Source organism: Polypterus senegalus, chromosome 10 (assembly GCF_016835505.1).
Source record: "Polypterus senegalus isolate Bchr_013 chromosome 10, ASM1683550v1, whole genome shotgun sequence".
NCBI lineage: Eukaryota > Metazoa > Chordata > Cladistia > Polypteriformes > Polypteridae > Polypterus > Polypterus senegalus.
Window position 1 is genome coordinate 72,183,862 of NC_053163.1, and position 21,059 is coordinate 72,204,920.

At 37.0% G+C, this 21,059-nt stretch overlaps 1 protein-coding gene across 1 annotated transcript in view; it reads left to right on the plus strand.

The window, feature by feature from the left end:
- brwd3 (bromodomain and WD repeat domain containing 3) overlaps positions 1–21,059 on the plus strand; it is a 152,699-nt gene that overhangs the window by 124,881 nt on the left and 6,759 nt on the right. The window contains exons 32-38 of the mRNA XM_039765961.1: positions 3,018–3,143; positions 3,505–3,586; positions 4,991–5,044; positions 9,536–9,679; positions 11,376–11,528; positions 13,631–13,800; positions 14,038–14,135. Of these exons, the coding sequence (XP_039621895.1) occupies positions 3,018–3,143; positions 3,505–3,586; positions 4,991–5,044; positions 9,536–9,679; positions 11,376–11,528; positions 13,631–13,800; positions 14,038–14,135 (827 nt within the window). The remainder of the gene's footprint in view (positions 1–3,017; positions 3,144–3,504; positions 3,587–4,990; positions 5,045–9,535; positions 9,680–11,375; positions 11,529–13,630; positions 13,801–14,037; positions 14,136–21,059) is intronic.

Below are 21,059 nucleotides of genomic sequence, written 5' to 3' on the forward strand. Positions count from 1 at the left end.
AGAATTTGTTTAGTTATGAGAGTATACATGTGCAGTGTACAATACAGTGGTGTGAAAAACTATTTGCCCCCTTCCTGATTTCTTATTCTTTTGCATGTTTGTCACACAAAATGTTTCTGATCATCAAACACATTTAACCATTAGTCAAATATAACACAAGTAAACACAAAATGCAGTTTTTAAATGATGGTTTTTATTATTTAGGAGAAAAAATCCAAACCTACATGGCCTTGTGTGAAAAAGTAATTGCCCCCTTGTTAAAAAATAACCTAACTGTGGTGTGTCACACCTGAGTTCAATTTCCGTAGCCACCCCCAGGCCTGATTACTGCCACACCTGTTTCAATCAAGAAATCACTTAAATAGGAGCTGCCTGACACAGAGAAGTAGACCAAAAGCACCTCAAAAGCTAGACATCATGCCAAGATCCAAAGAAATTCAGGAACAAATGAGAACAGAAGTAATTGAGATCTATCAGTCTGGTAAAGGTTATAAAGCCATTTCTAAAGCATTGGGACTCCAGTGAACCACAGTGAGAGCCATTATCCACAAATGGCAAAAACAGGGAACAGTGGTGAACCTTCCCAGGAGTGGCCGACCGACCAAAATTACCCCAAGACGACTCGTCCGAGAGGTCACAAAAGACCCCAGGACAACGTCTAAAGAACTGCAGGCCTCACTTGCCTCAATTAAGGTCAGTGTTCACGACTCCACCATAAGAAAGAGACTGGGCAAAAACGGCCTGCATGGCAGATTTCCAAGACGCAAACCACTTAAGCAAAAAGAACATTAGGGCTCGTCTCAATTTTGCTAAGGTAGTTTGATGGTCTGGGGTTGTTTTGCTGCTTCAGGACCTGGAAGGCTTGCTGTGATAGATGGAACCATGAATTCTACTGTCTACCAAAAAATCCTGAAGGAGAATGTCCGGCCATCTGTTCGTCAACTCAAGCCGAAGTGATCTTGGGTGCTGCAACAGGACAATTACCCAAAACACACCAGCAAATCCATCTCTGAATGGCTGAAGAAAAATAAAATGAAGACTTGGCCCAGTCAAAGTCCTGACCTAAATCCAATTGAGATGCTATGGCATGACCTTAAAAAGGCGGTTCATGCTAGAAAACCCTCAAATAAAGCTGAATTACAACAATTCTGCAAAGATGAGTGGGCCAAAATTCCTCCAGAGCGCTGTAAAAGACTCATTGCAAGTTATCGCAAACACTTGATTGCAGTTATTGCTGCTAAGGGTGGCCCAACCAGTTATTAGGTTCAGGGGGCAATTACTTTTTCACACAGGGCCATGTAGGTTTGGATTTTTTTTTCTCCTTAAATAATAAAAACCATCATTTAAAAACTGCATTTTGTGTATACTTGTGTTATATTTGACTAATGGTTAAATGTGTTTGATGATCAGGAACATTTTGCGTGACAAACATGCAAAAGAATAAGATATCAGGAAGGGGGCAAATAGTTTTTCACACCACTGTATATAGTACCCCGTTAATTGTCTTATTGACACAAAATATGAGTCACAACAGAAGAACGCAAGTGGGGGTGACATACTACAAATAACGTAGTGTTTGGCTTTAGGTGGATGCCAATATATAGTTTGAGTATATAGTGAACTTGAACCCAGACAGACAGACATCATTAGTTCAGCCAACACACCCTTTTATTTACAATATGTACAGTATTTACGTGCACTCCCCAGTGCCTCTTGCTCCGTTCCCCCAATGTCCAGGGCACACAGTCCAATCACCTTCTGGCCGCCTCCAGTCCTTTCTCCAGCTCCGTCTCTTTTCCACCCGACTTCCGCTCTCGACGTAAGGGAGGCGGCCCCTTAAATAGGAACCCGGATGGGCTCCAGCTGCTCCCCGTCACTCCTCCGCAGATACGCCCCAGTGTGGTGGAAGTGCCGGCTGCACACCCGGAAGCCCTTCGTGTGTCCCCTGTCGTCTTCCCCCCAGCACTTCCTGGTGTGGCGGAAGTGCTGGGCTCCAGGGTTGTTCAGGCACCGGGGCGCCGCCTGGTGGTGGCCACGGGTCCCTACAGGGCTGGGCTTCCAAGCCCTCTACCCCTGGCCCCCAACGTAACCAGGGCGGTCGCCCCCTCGCGGTCTGGAGGAGGTACAATCCCTACTCCGGTCCTCCTGGGTGTGTGTGTGTGTGTGTGTGTGTGTGTGTGTGTATATGTGTATGTGTATGTATATATATATATATATATATATATATATATATATATATATATATATATATATATATATATATATATATATATATATAAAGCTATAAATAGAACAAAGAGAAGAGGAACATTTCAAAAGCAGAATATGTTGTAGGAAATTTTGAAAGTGTTGCAAAATTGTTTTTTGTAGGGCAAGTATTGTGCACTTCCTTTTTGATTACTGAAGAATGTAATGCATATTAAAGTCCTCAATTGTCTTCTATAATCGTTTGTAAAGACTGTATTGCATGCTAATAGTTTGAGTCTGTAGCAGTGCATACTTTTTATTTTAACCAGTAACTACATTAAGAGGTTATTTTAATGTATCTTTTTTTATTGAAAAGCAAGTAACCATGCCATACAAACAAGTTTAACTTAACAAAACTAAATTCAATTCAACACCCACCCCATGAGAAAGAGAGGAAGGCCAACAGCCAGAGTAAAACTTTGAGTAGAAAAGAGGGAAGAGTCACATATTTTGGGCATGCACCAAATTAACTTGATTCTGGACAAAATCTTTCAATGCCCATTAGAGAGCCATGGTGTCACAATCACTCCTAATCCAATAACAGCTGTGTTTGGTGTACTCCCAGATGGGCTTAATGTTTGGACAAACAAACTGTAATTGCCTTTTATACACTTTAGCATGTAGACTTATCTTGCTTAACTGGGAGAATCCTTGTCCACCTATGTTAAAAAGTCAGTGGGTTTATACTATTGTATTGGAAAAAATCAAATTCTAACTTAGAGGATCTGTTCAAAACTATTTTTTTCATTTTGATGCTTTATTATCTATAGAAGGATATCAGCTCTCATGTGGGAAGTGCGCTACATTGAGCACAATGCTCGGACCTTTAATGAGCCAGAAAGTCCAATTGTGGCAGCTGCTAAAATTGTCACAGATGTGCTTCTCCGATTCATTGGGTAAGTTTACCTCATTTTTTCTAAATGTACCTTTGTGCCCTGTACTGTATCAATAAGGCTGTGAAAAATATTCTTTTACATTTACTTTTTCCTAATGTCTAGCTTCTAATCCTTAGAACTTCCTTTGTTGGAAAAGACAGATAAAATGTGATTAGTGTTTGAATTTATGATCAATATTTACTTTTGGCCTTGTTTTCTCCCTCCCTCCCCTTCTCTCTCTCTCTTTCATGACCCTGTGCTCTTTCCCCCACGCAAATCTGTTTTTTGGCCATATTAAAAATTTTGGAAACATTTCTTTTGGTGACTGCCTGTTTACTGTCCTTTTAATGTCCTGACTTTTCATTTTACATATATACCACAGAGACCAAAGCTGCACTGATATTCTTGAATTGTGCCGTAAGGTGAAAAATGAAGAGCTGAGCAGTGCCGAAGAAGAAGAGGAGGTAAAAAAAATAAACAATACTTTAGGGGAAATGCTACAGTTTTTGTTTTTCATTTGCTAGCTGATTGTATTTGTAGCATAGAAGCTACAGACTAGAAACACACCAGTTTAACTTTGACATGAAACTCTTCTGGTTAGCAGTTGGGGAAAACCATTAATTACCACTTCAGAGAAAGTTGCAGAGTTTTGTATTTCTCATGCTGTTGTAATTTAACTGCCTGAATTATTCCTAGAATACACCTATCAGCCACAACATTAAAACCAACTGCATTATAAATTTTCTAGGCACCCCCATCATGCCATCTAAACAACTCTCACCCATCAAGGCATTGACTCCAAGAATTCTGATGGTATCCTGTGGTATCTGGCACCAGTACATTAGCAGCAGATCCTTTAAGTTCTATAAGTTAATAAAACGTTGTTTTCCAGCACATCCTGCATATTGTTGATCAGATTGAGATCTGGGGAATTTGGAAGCCAAGTCAACACCTTGAGCTCTTTGTCCTGTTTTTATAAACATTGCTGAGTAATTTTTATAATGTGGCAGGTCATAATATCCTGAAAGAGGTTAATGCCATCAGGGAGTACCATTCCCATGAAGGAGTTTGCATTCTTCCCATAGTGCAGCCTGCTGCCATCTCTTCCCCAGGTAAACCATGCACATGCACCCAACCATTTACATGATCTAAAAGAAAATGTGACTCATCAGACCAGGCTGCCTTCTTCCATTGCTTCACGGTTCAGTTCTAACACTCGCATGCCCGTTTTAGGCACTTTCAGCAGTGAACAGCAACTATGCAGCAAGTTGCAATACATTGTGTGTTCTAACACCTTTCTCTCATGGCCAGCATTAAGCTCTTTGGGATCAGATCAAACTGGCTAGCCTTCGCTCCCCACGTTCATCTCTGGGCCATGGCTGCTCATGACCCTGTTGGCCAGATCACCAGTTGTCCTCCCTTAAACCAATGTTGGTAGGTATTAACCCCTGCATACCAGGAACACCTCCCATAGGACTTGCTAATTTGGAGATGCTCTGACCCAGTTGTCTAGCCATCAGAATTTGTCCCTTGTCAGAGTCGCTCAAATCCTTACACTTGCCAATTTTTCCTGCTTGCAACCCATCACTTTCATGAACTGACTGTTTATTTGTTGCCTGATAGGTCTCACCCCTTGACCGGTGCCATTGTAACAAGATAAACATTGTTATTTGCTTCACCACTGTCAGATGCATTAATGTTATGGCTGATCAGTGTATGCCTGTGTTGAGTTTCAGAATAAAATTTTGGTTTTTCATGGAATCATATTGCTTTAGTCTTAGACACATAGTATCGGTTGAATGTAACAGTTGAATGTTTGAATTCATGGTGCCCAAAATGTAGATCACTGTGCTCTTCATTTGTTTAAGGAGGCAGATTTGGACATTGACTCTGACACACCTGGGACCTCAGCAGGACAAAAGGTAAGTGACAAATACTTCTTCTTTAAACCCAGTATTTTGCTAAAAAAAAGTTTTTATATTTCTCAACGGCTTTTTCATTGTTTAGGCTTTACTATAGCTTACTTAACTAATTACTAAAAAATATGCTAATACAAACTGTATTAGTTAAAAGCTTTCGCAATCAGTTTAGCAGTTTTACAAGCCTTGTTTTCCAGAAATAAGGTCACATTAGTGGTGAAGGCTAATCTGACTTTAATTGATATGATGATAGTAATTTTTGTTGTGTTATTTTTAGTGCCTATGCCTTGCGAAATAACTCATCTTTTGTAAAAAATTATTTCTTTTGCCTTTTTGCTTTCTTTCGTTACATTTAGTTACTAGTGAATTATGTGCACATAAATCTACTCCTGTATTTATGTGCAAAAAATAAGATTTTGTAGACGCTTAAAACATTTTAACAGACATGCAGGTATTTAGCCTCTTGGTTCTGGCATCTCTAAATTATTTCGGTTTGACTTGATTGACCGTTGGTCTTTGCAGTGCAAGAATTATTTTTCAAGATGTAATTAATTGCACACATCGTCACAATGCACTATATTGAGTAAACAACATTACAGTGCATTATCACATATACAATACAACAACAACATTTATTTATATAGCACATTTTCATACAAACAGTAGCTCAAAGTGCTTTACATATTAAAGAATAGAAAGATGAAAGACATAATTATAAAAAATAAATCAACATTAACATCGAATAAGAGTAAGGTTCAATGGCCAGGGGGGACAGAAAAAACAAAAAAACTCCAGACGGCTGGAGAAAAAATAAAATCTGTAGGGATTGCAGACCATGAGACCACCCAGTCCCCTCTGGGCATTCTACCTAACATAAATGAAACAGTCCTCTTTGGATTTAGTGATATCATAGTAATATGATTACTATCATAAAGTAATTTAAAATGTAAAAAAAATATACCATTGACACTTTAAGAGGATATAAGAGGCATAGCTGTTAAATATTAATATCTTGTTGTCAAAATGTTTTTATTATTTAAAGACAGTTGATATAAATTTATAAATGTTTTCTGAGAAAGGTGATATGCAAATTAGCAATTATGGGAAAATCTCATTTTTGCTTTCAGTTTTCAGTGCTAGCAGTCCAATGATATACATTTCCATTATGGGCCAACAATTTAGTTGCTTTTAGTTTTTGAACTTAAGAGCAGTGGAGCCTCATGAATTGGCAACAGTGTTTAGGAATAAAAGTGATAAAATTTCAATGAGCATTTGAACACCTTTCTTGTTGGCCATGTTTATATACAGTGGTGTGAAAAACTATTTGCCCCCTTCCTGAGTTCTTATTCTTTTGCATGTTTGTCACACAAAATGTTTCTGATCATCAAACACATTTAACCATTAGTCAAATATAACACAAGTAAACACACAAAATGCAGTTTTTAAATGATGGTTTTTATTATTTAGGGAGAAAAAAAAAATCCAAACCTACATGGCCCTGTTTGAAAAAGTAATTGCCCCCTGAACCTAATAACTGGTTGGGCCACCCTTAGCAGCAATAACTGCAATCAAGTGTTTGCGATAACTTGCAATGAGTCTTTTACAGCGCTCTGGAGGAATTTTGGCCCACTCATCTTTGCAGAATTGTTGTAATTCAGCTTTATTTGAGGGTTTTCTAGCATGAACCGCCTTTTTAAGGTCATGCCATAGCATCTCAGTTGGATTCAGGTCAAGACTTTGACTAGGCCACTCCAAAGTCTTCATTTTATTTTTCTTCAGCCATTCAGAAGTGGATTTGCTGGTGTGTTTTGGGTCATTGTCCTGTTGCAGCACCCAAGATCGCTTCAGCTTGAGTTGACGAACAGATGGCCGGACATTCTCCTTCAGGATTTTTTGGTAGACAGTAGAATTCATGGTTCCATCTATCACAGCAAGCCTTCCAGGTCCTGAAGCAGCAAAACAACCCCAGACCATCACACTACCACCACCATATTTTACTGTTGGTATGATGTTCTTTTTCTGAAATGCTGTGTTCCTTTTACACCAGATGTAACGGGACATTTGCCTTTCAAAAAGTTCAACTTTTGTCTCATCAGTCCACAAGGTATTTTCTCAAAAGTCTTGGCAATCATGGAGATGTTTCTTAGCAAAATTTAGACGAGTCCTAATGTTCTTTTTGCTTAACAGTGGTTTGCGTCTTGGAAATCTGCCATGCAGGCCGTTTTTGCCCAGTCTCTTTCTTACGGTGGAGTCGTGAACACTGACCTTAATTGAGGCAAGTGAGGCCTGCAGTTCTTTAGACGTTGTCCTGGGGTCTTTTGTGACCTCTCGGATGAGTCGTCTCTGCGCTCTTGGGGTAATTTTGGTCGGCGGCCATTCCTGGTAAGGTTCACCACTGTTCCATGTTTTTGCCATTTGTGGATAATGGCTCTCACTGTGGTTCACTGGAGTCCCAAAGCTTTAGAAATGGCTTTATAACCTTTACCAGACTGATAGATCTCATTTACTTCTGTTCTCATTTGTTCCTGAATTTCTTTGGATCTTGGCATGATGTCTAGCTTTTGAGGTGCTTTTGGTCTACTTCTCTGTGTCAGGCAGCTCCTATTTAATTGATTTCTTGATTGAAACAGGTATGGCAGTAATCGGGCGTGGGGGTGGCTACGGAAATTGAACTCAGGTGTGATACACCACAGTTAGGTTATTTTTAACAAGGGGCAATTACTTTTTCACACAGGGCCATGTAGGTTTGGATTTTTTTTCTCCCTAAATGATAAAAACCATCATTTAAAAACTGCATTTTGTGTTTACTTGTGTTATATTTGACTAATGGTTAAATGTGTTTGATGATCAGAAACATTTTGTGTGACAAACATGCAAAAGAATAAGAAATCAGGAAGGGGGCAAATAGTTTTTCACACCACTGTATTTATGCAGAAATATAGAAAATTGTAAAGGGTTCACAAACTTTCAAGCACAGCTGTATTGGGTAGGGGGGTATGGAGTTTACCATGCTAACCATTCTTCAATTTATCCTAAATTTTTTTCACCCTTAAATCAGCAAATCGTTTATTCTGTTTTAATTAAAGGAAAACTTTTATATACCCTCTCCAGAGTTTTTATGCCAAATGCCTTTCTGTGGTTTTACTGAATTTATCTTTTTGAAAAATGTTTCAGATAATTGGTGCGTAAAACTGTGTTTTAAAGTGTAATATTTTTTATGAAATAGACTGGGCAGGTAAAATTGTACTCCATGTCTTTAAAAAGAATTTGTAATATCCATTAGCAATTTGCCAAATCACTGGCAAAGAGAAGACAAGGACCCCATCCATCTTAAGTCCTCTTCATACAAGTAATGTTTATAACATGTATTTTTTCTGTCAAAAAATCGTTTTGGGCCTTGAGTCACATTTGCTGTTGTGAAAGCAATCAGAGTCTGGACAAAGTGATGTAATCCAGTAATCGCTTTTACTAGAGCAAGAATGAAACACTCTGGGGACCATAATAACCTGTGTTCCGCATAAAGCAGTCAATAAGTTTTTTTTTTTTATTTGTATGAGTGATGGGTTTGTGCATGTACTCCAGTGATGGACTGGCACTTCATCGAGAACCGATTTCTGCCTTACTCCTCACACTGTAGGAATGATCTTTGAAGATGGATTAAGTGGATTTGATAAATGATAAATGTATAGTTATAAAAGGAGTATATACCTATATTTTTATGGTATGTAAATATACTAGCAGACCTCGTGCGCTTCGCTGCAGTCGCTGTATTTGGAATAATTATATATCTACATGCGACTTATAGAGCTTCTTTATATACAACATTTTTGGTTTGTCGTCCTGGAGCCAAAATATATAAATTTTCTCTATTACTAATTCGTGAACATGCTACATAAAAAATGGAAACGGGAAAAACGGCAACACCGCCGGGAACAACAGTAAAAAAACAACAGTAAATGAGATAAAGTAAAAGTCTACTAAACACTAAAGTACAAAATCGAAGTAGAAAGTAACAGTAAACCGCAACACCCGGGAACACCGGCACACCGCGAGTACTAAACACAAAGAAACCCTAAGTAGAAACACTAAAGGAAAAAATACTATTCAGTAAGTACTGCGTCTAGTAAACAGTACATCAGTAAAGGAGAGAAGACTAAACACTAAGGAGAAAGAACTGCAAGACCGCGTCAGCTGCAGAGCTCAGCTCGGAGCGAAATGAAGTGAATGAAATGACGTAAATGGGAGGGGAGATGATCACGTGACTCCCTCACCCTCCCTCCACAAACACACAAACACAGTCTCTTGGATCCCAACTCTCCTTTATATGTATAGATTCAATCAATAAACACTGCTCAAAAATGAATACATAATAAAATGTAATTTTTGGCAAAATACGTTTTGATCTGGTTTAATCTTAAAGTAAAAAATTACTCTGAGTGAATTAGTAAATGACATGTCTTTTATTTTTTTCCTTTTATTTCACCCTACCCTTAGAGCTTGCGGCAGCCCTCAAAAAGACAAAGGCTACAAATGGATGTAGAGGCATGGAAGCCAAAGTGTAGAGATCTACTAAACCATCTTGTTGAATGCGAGGATTCTGAGCCTTTTCGGCAACCTGTTGACCTGTTTGCATATCCAGTATGGAAATTTTTTTTAATAAAAAAAAATAGTTTGAGACAACCAGAAAGGTGCAATGAATAAATAGTGTAGAGGATTGATCTGTCTTATTTTTGTTTATTTCAATTATTTGATTTCAGATTATTTCAATGCATTTTTTATCTGTGCCATAGAAACGTGCCAGCTATGCTTTATTTGAATACATGTTTATAATGCATGGGTTGTGCCAAATAGATGTGATGCTACTGACATCTTTATTTTTAAATAGGGTCTTTTGTTATATTTGACCATACCATAGGGATGTGCCGAGAGTTTTTTTTTTATTATTTATTTATTTAAAAGGAGATAGTTGATTATTTCTAGTGAACCTGACGACATACCATGAAGTTTGACTACTGAATATTAAAAGTCGATACATAGGGAACAACCACCAAGCTCTGACATTAAGCAACATTTACATTGGTTATCTAATCACTGAGATGTTGTAAATAGTATTTTAAAGCTTTATGTATTATTTAAGGATGCTGTGATTCATTTTTTTTTTTAAGGCTGATTTTGATATAGATTTATATTTTTTTATTTATTTTTTTATTTTTTTAAAATATGAGTGTAAAATGGCCTGTATCAGTGTATTTTTATAATTAAACTGGACTACAGGTGTTAACTGTTCATTTTTTATTGACGAAATAAAATTCTGTAGGCTTATTTTTCAGTGACCATAAAAATTTAAAAAATTGCTGAAAATATCGGCTTTTGTAATTAGCCAATATATCGATCACCAACCGTGTCTTTTTTCTAGTGAAAATTGGCACATTTAGATTGGTGGCCGATCTATCTGAGCATCCCCACTTTTTATAGCATACACATTGCTCACCCACATACTGCAGTTAGGGTCTGTCATTCTTTCATACAAGCTTCTTTACAAAGATATTCATACTTTAAGCATTAATGATAACTAACATGTCAAATTCTAAAATATTACATTACCTATTATTGATTCTGTAAATATTCATATGTAAATGTACATATTGTACTAAACCAAGAAGAGTAAGCCTAAGTTGAATGAACGCTGCAAGTCCTGTAGAGCTGCCATTTGTCTGTTCCTGATCTCTAACGGTGTCCTTATTTGCAGCCTTCTAATATTTAGATAGCTGATGTAAAATTTTTAGGAATCTGTGTCCATTCAGCTCCATAGGTCTAGAATCAATTGGCATGTTTGATATCTCTTTAAACTAATGCATAAACAAAAGTAAACCCCTGGAGCTCATTGTCAAGTAACTGATTTGGCTGAAATGATTATCTATTGCAGTCAGCATCATATCTTTCAAGTTGCTCCTCATGCTTGTGCTGTAACTACTACTGTAACATGCGGTATTTTCTGCTGCTTTTAACTCTTACTCTATATGTAACTATATATTTAAAAAAAAAAAAAGTAACAATTTTGAGGGCTTTATTAGTGCTGTTTCTTTGCTGGTTACTGATGCCTAGTTTAACAACTTTTCTCATATAATTTATCTTAAAATTTCGCACATTTTGTCCACTTTCCTTTTATGGTCTTTCTGTTTGATAATGTAAACTGATATTTTTGCTCCTGTATAACGGACAAAACAGGAAAGGTTGTATTGTGTTAATCTTTCTGCTCTAATTGAGTAACGTTTGTTTGCTACCTTGTTTTTTTTACTTGTAATAGTTAGTTTTGGTTTCCTCCCCTTTTCAGAATTACAGGGATATTATTGATACTCCAATGGATTTAAGCACAGTTTCAGAAACACTGGATGCTGAAAATTATGAAAATCCAGTGGAGTTCTGTAAGGATGTTCGTCTCATTTTTAGTAATTCCAAGGCTTACACTCCCAACAAAAAATCAAGGGTAAGAGTCATTTGACGTATGCCTATTTCTTTTTATTAACACAGATGTTGCTTATTTTGTATGATAATATTAAATTATAGAATAAAGTTCTGAGGGTAGGTCTGTCACTTTTGATGATGTTTTTCTCTTATCTAATCTGAGGTCATAGGTCAAAATCAGGAAGATTAATTTGATCAAAGCAGCATCAACACCAATGTGAGACAATACAACAAAACGGTAGCACTATTATAACATTTGATAGAATTCTTCTAAAAATGAACAGCTTCACTAACAGCTGTAATATAATGTATGCCATGCCTACATACATTTTCCTAGGTTTTGATTCAATTGCTGAAAAATTAAGTTCTTACTTTAATTGGCTAAAGAATCTCTCCTACTGTACTTTTATTTTTCATAGATGATTGAGTTTAGTAGTTTTATAATTCAATCACTGACTCATTTTGAATATGTGCTTGGTGCTGTGAAAAACAGGAGAACTAGAGGTATATTCATTTATTTCCACACTTTTGCCCACTTTTCCTTTCTAAGGGGCATTATGTTTATAGTTTATTATGTTAACACCACATAGAAACACTTTAGACACTTTATCGTAGTACTGGGGTGTTGTACCGTGTTAGACATATGAATATAGAGAAAAGCCAAGCAAAATTACACCTTTGATTGGCTAACTAAAAAGATTACAATATGCATGGTTTCGAGGCAACTCCAGGCCCCTTCTTCAGGCAAGATGTAATACAGAAACTGGAGTTCCCTAAAATTGTATGGTGTTTTCTCTGTGCACTTAGATATGTGTTTTATTTCATACGGTATTTCCCCTCGGGATAACTAAAAGTATATATATATATTTTTTTTAAATTGTTGTTTGGAGTCCTGAAGTCCTTTAATATCTTTAGCCTTTAGACCACACTTACTGGTGGGAAAGTTGTTAGGTTTTGGATGTTTAATAGCAAAGTACTTGTAACATTCCTGTGTACAATTAGTGTATGTTTCATCATTATAAAGTGCATTACAAAGGTATGTGGAACCTTTTAGGTTTTAAAATGTTAATGTATAATGTTATTAAAGGTTTACAATACACTATAGTCTCACTTTAAAGTTAAAATCTAGATTATGATCTATGCATATCTGTTTACATACCTTTGCAAGGTGCTATATAAAATCAACAGATTCATTTGCTGTATGAGAACAGTAAACAATGCAGTTGTTAAGCACACTGAAAGGGAACATCTTGATCTATTTGTTTCAAATGCATAAACACCATATGCCCAGAGGTAGTGGGGCTCATTTACTTTTCCTTTTGTGAATTATTTAAAGGAATTGCAAACTTGTATGGTTTCTATTTAACTGGTACCCTGTCTTTCAGAATAGATAGCAATTATAATTTAAATTGATGTTGTACAGGGTAAGTATTTTACTATGCTATTGTATAGCCTAGTATATAACAAGTATTAAAGTAGCACATTTTGTAACAATATGTGCAAAGTTCTGTTTTTTATGTTTGGAGAAATGTTCCAAGTTAGAAGATTGTAGCTGCAGTACAAGAGGATGGGAGCAAGGCAAAAAATAGTTTAAACTCCTACCAAAATAAGCTTCCAAGAGTTGTGCTAGCTAGACATTCTACAATGGGTAGTTCCAAGTACACATTGTACTGTCCTCATATGACGGAAGTTGTAGACCGTACACTCCCCACTTGTATTACTGTACACTGGAGACTCCATGCAGGGTGGTCAATGCTAATTTGCCTATGCGCAGCCCTTTTTGTTTTGTGGTACATGGTTTTAATGTTTGTTTTAATTCTGCACAGGAGATGTATTCTCATCAGATGCTGGTTAGTGTTCAAAGTCCCCTGGTAATTGGTCCCTCATATCACTACCAATGAAATCTGCATATCCATTTTCTTAAAACTGCTGGAAATGGTGTGGATCCAACACAGTGTGCATCTTGTTATCTTATCCATGTACTTGGGCTTGGGTTACATAGCTGTGTACGACTGAATCTGCAGCAGACTCTGCTCCCTGGTGGTATAAAGCATATTTATGGTTTTAAAAATGGAAGTGAGCTGGGATTTTATCAATTGTTAGTGTCTTGTCTTAATCTTTCAGATATACAGTATGACTCTCAGCTTGTCAGCCTTCTTTGAGAAGCAGATATTGCCGATCATATCAGATTATAAATCTGCGGTTCAGAGTCAACGGAGGAGCAGACACAGGTTCAGCTACCGCAAGAGACTGCAAAGCACAAGCAGCTCACCTTCCACCAGCAGGGCCTCCAGGTAAATTCTAGATTTAAAGTATTGCACAATGCATAGCTTTGTTGAATAATTGAAGACTTAACTTGCAATTGTGCTTAGTTTTTTTTTTTTCTTTTTTCTTTAGTCTTTCTCCAGCATTTTGGAAAATGCCACTCTTATAACTTCATTCGTTAAACATTTTACTCCCCTTTACTAGGGCATCCCTTAAATTCACACATCTTTTTTAACATATTTTTTTTTTCTTTGTTTCATTTTTAGCCCTAAAGGAAAGCACAAACCAGCAAAGGTCCCTCCAAAATCTGTTTTAAATACCTCATTGTCTTTAACCAGGACGAGTTCCACAAGATCTTCACAAGGTGAGAATGAATACTGTAATGTAAGACCTGGAACTTTTTTCTGTTTTCTGTTAGAAACCGTCATTTCAGCTGCTATGTGACTTTCAGCATTTTTTGACAGTTTTCAAATTTTGTTTTATGTTTTGCTGTAGAACATCTGCAGATATTTTGTCAACTCTTGTTAATGAATCGGGTAATCTGCACACTTGTATACAGTGATTTTGGTGCCAACGATATCTGAACAGTTTTATATGAAGTTTATGGTGCTGATTAAGAATATGACTTTGGTTTTGCCAGATTGGCTCTTGTTGCTGAGATATTTAATAGTTAATTAACGCAACACGTTTGAAAAGCATTCAGAATTGCAAGAATATTTTTATTTTAGTTACAACTAGTAAGTAAACAGTCTAACATCATACAAAAAAGAAATTAAAAATATGTAACAGTGAGCGGAAAAAAAGTTATGTATGATTTTATTAATATATTAATTAGTTATTAATTGTTATTAATGTCAATGCTTCAAAAAACGCTGTTTATGTGATTTCCTTTTATGTGTGTCATCGGGACAATCACGTTCGAGACTCCAACAGTAGTCTGCCATCGTGTATGTCCCATCTGCCTTGATAGCTCTTCTCCATCACCTTCATATCCCGGTGGAACCTCCCGCCTTGTTCCTCGCTGAAGTCTCAACGGTTATCTGGAAATCTGTTTAAATTGCTATGGAGATAGTGTATCTTTATGCTCATATTAACTCCCAAATTTCTTAAGTTAGCAAGCATATTTTGCACCAATTCTTCATAAGTGTTTTCTCTGTGATTACCTAAGTAGTACTTCACAACAGAGACAAAACTTTTCTGGGCCGAAGCCTCCGTGTCATTCATGCATTTGGTAAAATTGGAATCTTTCATGAGCTTACGAATCTGAGGACCGTCAAAGATTCCAGTCTTTTAGTTTTTCCATGCTCAGTTCAGGGAATGATCTACAAATGTACTTGAAGCAATCATGCGTTTTGTCCAAAACCCTAAAAAACTGCTTCATCGATCCTAGCTTAATATGAAGTGGTGGGTGAATGATTTTGTTCTTGTCCACCAGTGGCTTGTTAATGATACTCGCAGCGCAAATGATCAATTCTTCCCTTGTAGGCCATGACACTTTTTTGTCCAGTGATTTTGGTCTGCCCTGCTATCCCAGAGGCACATGAAGCATGGGTATTTTGCATATCCAGATTGCTGTCCAAGCAAGAATTTCACCATCTTCAGATAACACAAATCGACCACTGATGTTCATGATAACAGATTTTCTGTAATACAATTTTTACATTTTCATATTCTTCTTTAAGTTTTGGTGAGTGAGCAATGGGAAGAGACGCATTACGGTTACCATTGTGCAAGAAAACACATTTTAAGGTTCTAATGGAGCCGTCTATAAAAAGCCACCAGTCTTCTGGTCGATATTCTGTTAGTCCCATTTGAAGTACAATTCGTGGGATATCATTGCATTTACAAGTTCTTCCTCTTGGTTGAAATATGGGAGAAGCCTCTCTTCTCTTGTCCGATAGGCTGCAATTTTAACTTCTGCCTTATAAGATTTTGTTAATTAAGTCTAAGTGCTAAAACTTCAGATATTTGCTTGGACAGATGTAAGTCTCGAATTAGGTCATTTGAGTTCTTTTTGGCTTAATGGTTGAGGTGTCGAAGAGTTTCCCTCAAATTCACTTCCACTGCTACTACCTGCCAAACACTCCAATCCCTGCCTCTCTTCAGAGTCTGACAGTGGCTGGTTTGGTTGTCTGGTAAACACTGGTATGGTAACGTCATTGCCATGTGGAGTAGGTAGTCTTGCTGATTACAAATCAGGATAATCGCATCGAGCTTTCTTGTAACGATTAAAGCCTTTAAAGACTTCTTTATAACACAAAAATAACAATCCTCATGGTGGCCTTTCGGTTCTCTCCATACCATTGGCACACCAGACTTTTTCTTTCACCTTTTGTCCACTGTCGTAGGTGCTCCACACGTTTTGCAAACCATATGTGGAGCCCAAGACTTATCCTGGTCTCCAGGCTGTACTCCAAAATAAGCCCGGTATACTCGAAGCACAAAGTCTGTGATATTTCTTCTTTGTTTTTCAACAATGTACTCTCCACAGATGTAGAATACATTAGGATTGTTAACGCAGGCTGCTCTTGATGAAGTCATAATTTTTACATGTATTTATATACTTAGTAAGACAACTTTTTGGGTATAAGCCAAGACTGGGTTGACAAACTTATACTGTAGCCGACTTCTTTCCTCTGCAAATTCACAGTTGAATTCCGGCTTCAAAAAGTCGCTTTTTATAGCATTTTAGGCCTACAGATTGAAATACAAAATAATTATATGGGATATTTCATTACCTAAGACACTGTTAAAGGGTCAAAAGACAGACCAAAAGCTGTTGCATTTGTTATCACACACAAATCACATTGGGGAAATGCATTATTTTCATGGATGTCCATTATCTCAAAAACTAGAACCAGTTCAGCAAAGTAATGGGATTTTTGAATTCAGCACCATCAAAATACCCTAAATCCATTCAAAAAACCTTGGCACCTGAAAAAAAGTTTTTTTTGTAGACTTGTGATATGTGTTCATATCTTCAGCTTCATTAAAGAGCTTGCTTATCATAAGTATGGATGAGGAACATAACACATTATTTCATCTTAGTGATGTAGATGAATAATGTGAGAGCAGAAAAATTCCTATTTTGAAAAAAGTATGCATGTACAAATGTTTGGAGAAGATCATACAAGCTGCGAAGGATTGGTGCAGTGTCTTTATTGCAAAAAGCATTCATGAAGCACAATAGAATAGGAAATGAACCTTACTTGTGTCCCGTGGTACAATGGAAAATAATGAAAACTGTTATCAAAAATAGCTTAAAGACCAATTCAGACAAATATGGGTTTGGAAGAATTTCTTACAAAAGGAATTTGTTAAACGTTTAGGAATTGTACAGGTCTACAAAATTAAACTCGTTATAAATGTTTAATTGTGAATAGTAGTTTTCATTAATTTAAATAAAAATATATAAATGAAAGTGACAAGAATGATACAAAAATGTCTTGTCAAGTATAAAATTGAAAATAAAGATCGTTAAAATTTAACAGGTTACACAATTCATCTGTATAATACACTGTGTGCACAATTATTAGGCAAGAGAGTATTTTGACAATAGCATCATTTTTATTTATATATTCCAACTCCAAGCTGTATAAACTTGAATGCTTATTGGATTTAAGCATATCAGGTGATGTGTATTTGTGTAATGAGGGAGGGTGTGGTCTAAGGAGATCAACACCCTATATCAAGGTTTGAATAATTATTAGGCAGCTTGTTTTCCACAGGCAAAATGGGCCAAAAAAGAGAATGGGGTGTGATCACAAAACCATGAAACATTTTGGTGCAAATAATCAACAGGCTCGCAAGAAACATGTTGAGAGAAAAAAATACACAAATTAACTGCCAAAGATTTGAGAAGAATCAAACATGAAGCTAGCAGAAACCCATTATCCTCCAGTGCTGTCATATTCCAGAACTGCAACCTACCTGGAGTGCCCAGTAGTAGAAGGTGTTCAGTGCTGAGAGACATGGCCAAGGTAAGGAAGTCTGAAACCCAACCACTACTGAACAAGACACGTAGGTTGAAATGTCAAGATTGAGCCAAGAAATACCTGAAGACAGATTTTTCAAAGGTTTTATGGACTTTTGAGATGAGGTTGACTCTTGAAGGACCAGATGGATGGGGCCGTGGCTGGATCAGTAATGGGCACAGAGCTCCACTTCAACTCGGTTTCCAGCAAATTGGAGGTGGGGTACTGGTATGGGCTGGTATTATTAAAGATTAAAGGAATAGTTGGACCTTTTCAGGTTAAAGATGCACTCAAAATCAACTCCCAAACCTACTGCCAGATTTTAGAAGACCAGGATACTTTCTTCAAGCAGTGGTACAGGAAAAAGTCTGCATCTTTCATGAAGACGATATTTTTATGCAGGACAATGCTCCATCACATGCATCAACGTACTCCACTGTGTGACTCGCCACTAAAGGCCTTAAAGATGAAAGAAGAATGACATGGCCACCTTCCTCACCTGTTCTAAAACCCTTCTTAAACAGAAGATTTACGGGGAAGGAAAACAGTACATTTCTCTGAACATTGTCTGGGAGGCTGTGGTTGCTGCTGCACAAAAAGTTGATTATGAACAGATCAAGAAACTGACAGACTCCATGAATGGAAGGCTTATTTATGATTGTTATTGAAAAGAAGGGTGGCTATATTGGTCACTGATCTTTATTTTTATTTTTATTTTTTTGAAATGTCAGGAATTTTATTTAAGTTTGAGATGTTTGTTTCTCACTATAACAGATAGGAAAATGTTAATTTTTCCTTTAGTTGCGTAATAATTCTGCACTGTAATAGTTGCCTGATAATTATGCACACATATTCACCTTGGAATGTTCATACTCACATTTCCTTTGTAAAACATTCAGGTTTATTAACGTTTTGGATTGACTTATAGCACTATACTTGTTCCATAAAATGAATCCTCAAAAATACAACTTGCCTGATTGTGCACTCAGTGTATTGTTCTAAATCAATTTAACATATTTAGTCAATATATTTTTAAACATACTGTCTGTATATGTGAAGAAAATAACAATGCATATTTATTGACTTGCATTTTATTTATTTATTTTTTTTTTAAATCCATAACCTAAGTGGTCCATCATTTGTACACGTTTTTTGGTACATCCCTATGAATCATCCAGCAAAAGGTCACCATCATAGTAAAATTCCCCCCTTAGTCAAGATATATGTGTGTGTGAGAGATATATATTTTTTTAAATTTATTTTATTAAAATCACACATCATTCCATACAAATAAATCAATTTTTACAAACATATGATCGAAAACAAATCAACCCCCACCCCTGAGAAAGAGAGCTGAGCCAGCAGATTAAAACTTAAAGCTAGTAAAAATAAGTAAGTACATGAAATAAGTAGTGAATAATGATAAGTGGAGAAATCCTCAGTGTTTTAAAAGCTTATTCTAAAATGTTATTGATCAGATCCTGCCAGGTTCTGAAAAAGTTCTGCCCAGATCCTCTAAGTGAGAATTAGATTTTTTCCAGTTTCAAATAGTATAAAACATCAGTTACCCACTGACTTGGAAATAGGAGAGTTAGGATTCTTCCAGCTGAGCAAGATAAGTCTATGTGCCAATAGTTTAGTAAAGGCAATTACAGTTTGTCCTTCTCTACTTTAAGCCCATCTGGGAGTACACCAGACACAGCTGTTAGTGGGTTAGGAGGGAGTGTGACACCAAGGCTTTCTGATAGGCATTTAAAGATTTTGGTCCAAAATGATGTTAATTTGGTGCATGTCCAGAACATGTGGCCCAGTGAGGCTGGAACCTTCTTGCAATGTTCACAGGTTGGATTTTGCCCTGGAAACATTTTGGACAATTTTAAGTGAGACAGATGTGCTCGATATATCATTTTGAGTTGAATAATTGTATGCTTTGCGCACATGGAGCTCGAGTGAATTCTCTGCATTGCTACTTTCTACTCCTTTTCTGAAATATTGAGTGAGAGATCCTTTTCCCACTGTCCTCTTGGATCTTTGAAAGGTAGGGACTGTAAAATTGTTTTGTATATTACAGAAATGCTGTCTGAGCCATCAAGACATCGATATTTTATCCGGCATAGAGCTTGGCGGGAGGTGAGGAAAATTGGGGAGGTTCTGTTTTACAAAGTTTGTGATTTGAATGCAGTGAAAGAAATGTGTTGCTGGGATGTTAAATTTTGGAATGGAATTGTTCGTAGGATACAAAAACGTTGTCTATGTACAGATCACTAAGTGATATAATCCCAAATGTTTTCCAGACATTAAAAGCTGCATATGTTTGAGAGGCTCGAAAAAGGTGGTTCTCGTGCAGAGGTGCCACAGTTAAAAGCTTCTTTATCTTAAAACGCTTTCTACATTGGTTCCATATTCTGAGTGAGGGAAGCACAATTTGGTGGTTCGTATATTGCCAATATGTTATCCCCGTGTCTGCATGGGTTTCCTCCGGGTACTCCGGTTTCCTCCCACAGTCCAAAAACATGCAGGTTAGGTGGATTGGCGATTCTAAATTGTCCCTAGTGTCTGCTTGGTGTGTGGGTGTGGGTGTGTGTGTGTCCTGCAGTGGGTTGGTGCCCTGCCCGGGATTGGTTCCTGCCTTGCGCCCTGTGTTGGCTGGGATTGGCTCCAGCAGATCCCCGTGACCCTGTGTTCGGATTCAACGGGTTGGAAAATGGATGGATGGATATATTGGCAATTACTTGTATTTATTGGGGTACAAAGCAAAGAATATAAAGATGTACTGCAGGATTTTATTTCTATTGCCGACCAAGCCTGTGTATGTTCATCTATTTGTGTCCATGTCCAGGTTTTTATAGCTTGTATATTTGCTGCCCCGGAAATAAAACTGAAAGTTAGGTAGAGCCATGCCACCTTTCTGCCTTTGGTCTTTCTAGGGTAGCTCTTTGAATATGTGGATGTTTTGAATTCCAAATAAATGAGGTTATGGTTGAATCTAATTTCTTAAAAAAATATAGATTCATATTGGAATGTTCTGAAATAAAAAAAGAAGCTTATGAAGAATATTCATCTTAACAATGTTAATTCTTCCAGTGAGATGAAGGGTTGACCATCTATGCAAGTCTTGCTTAATTTTTTCCATACAGACAGATAAATTTTGTTGATAGAGAGTTTTTTGTTTACTAGTAATGTTTACTCCTAGGTATTTAAATTGATCTGCGATGATTAAAGGGAAAGTGTCCAATCTTGCATTGTGCGCTTGAGGATTCACTGGAAAGAGCACACTTTTAGTCAAATTAATTCTGAGACCAGAAATCTTTTGA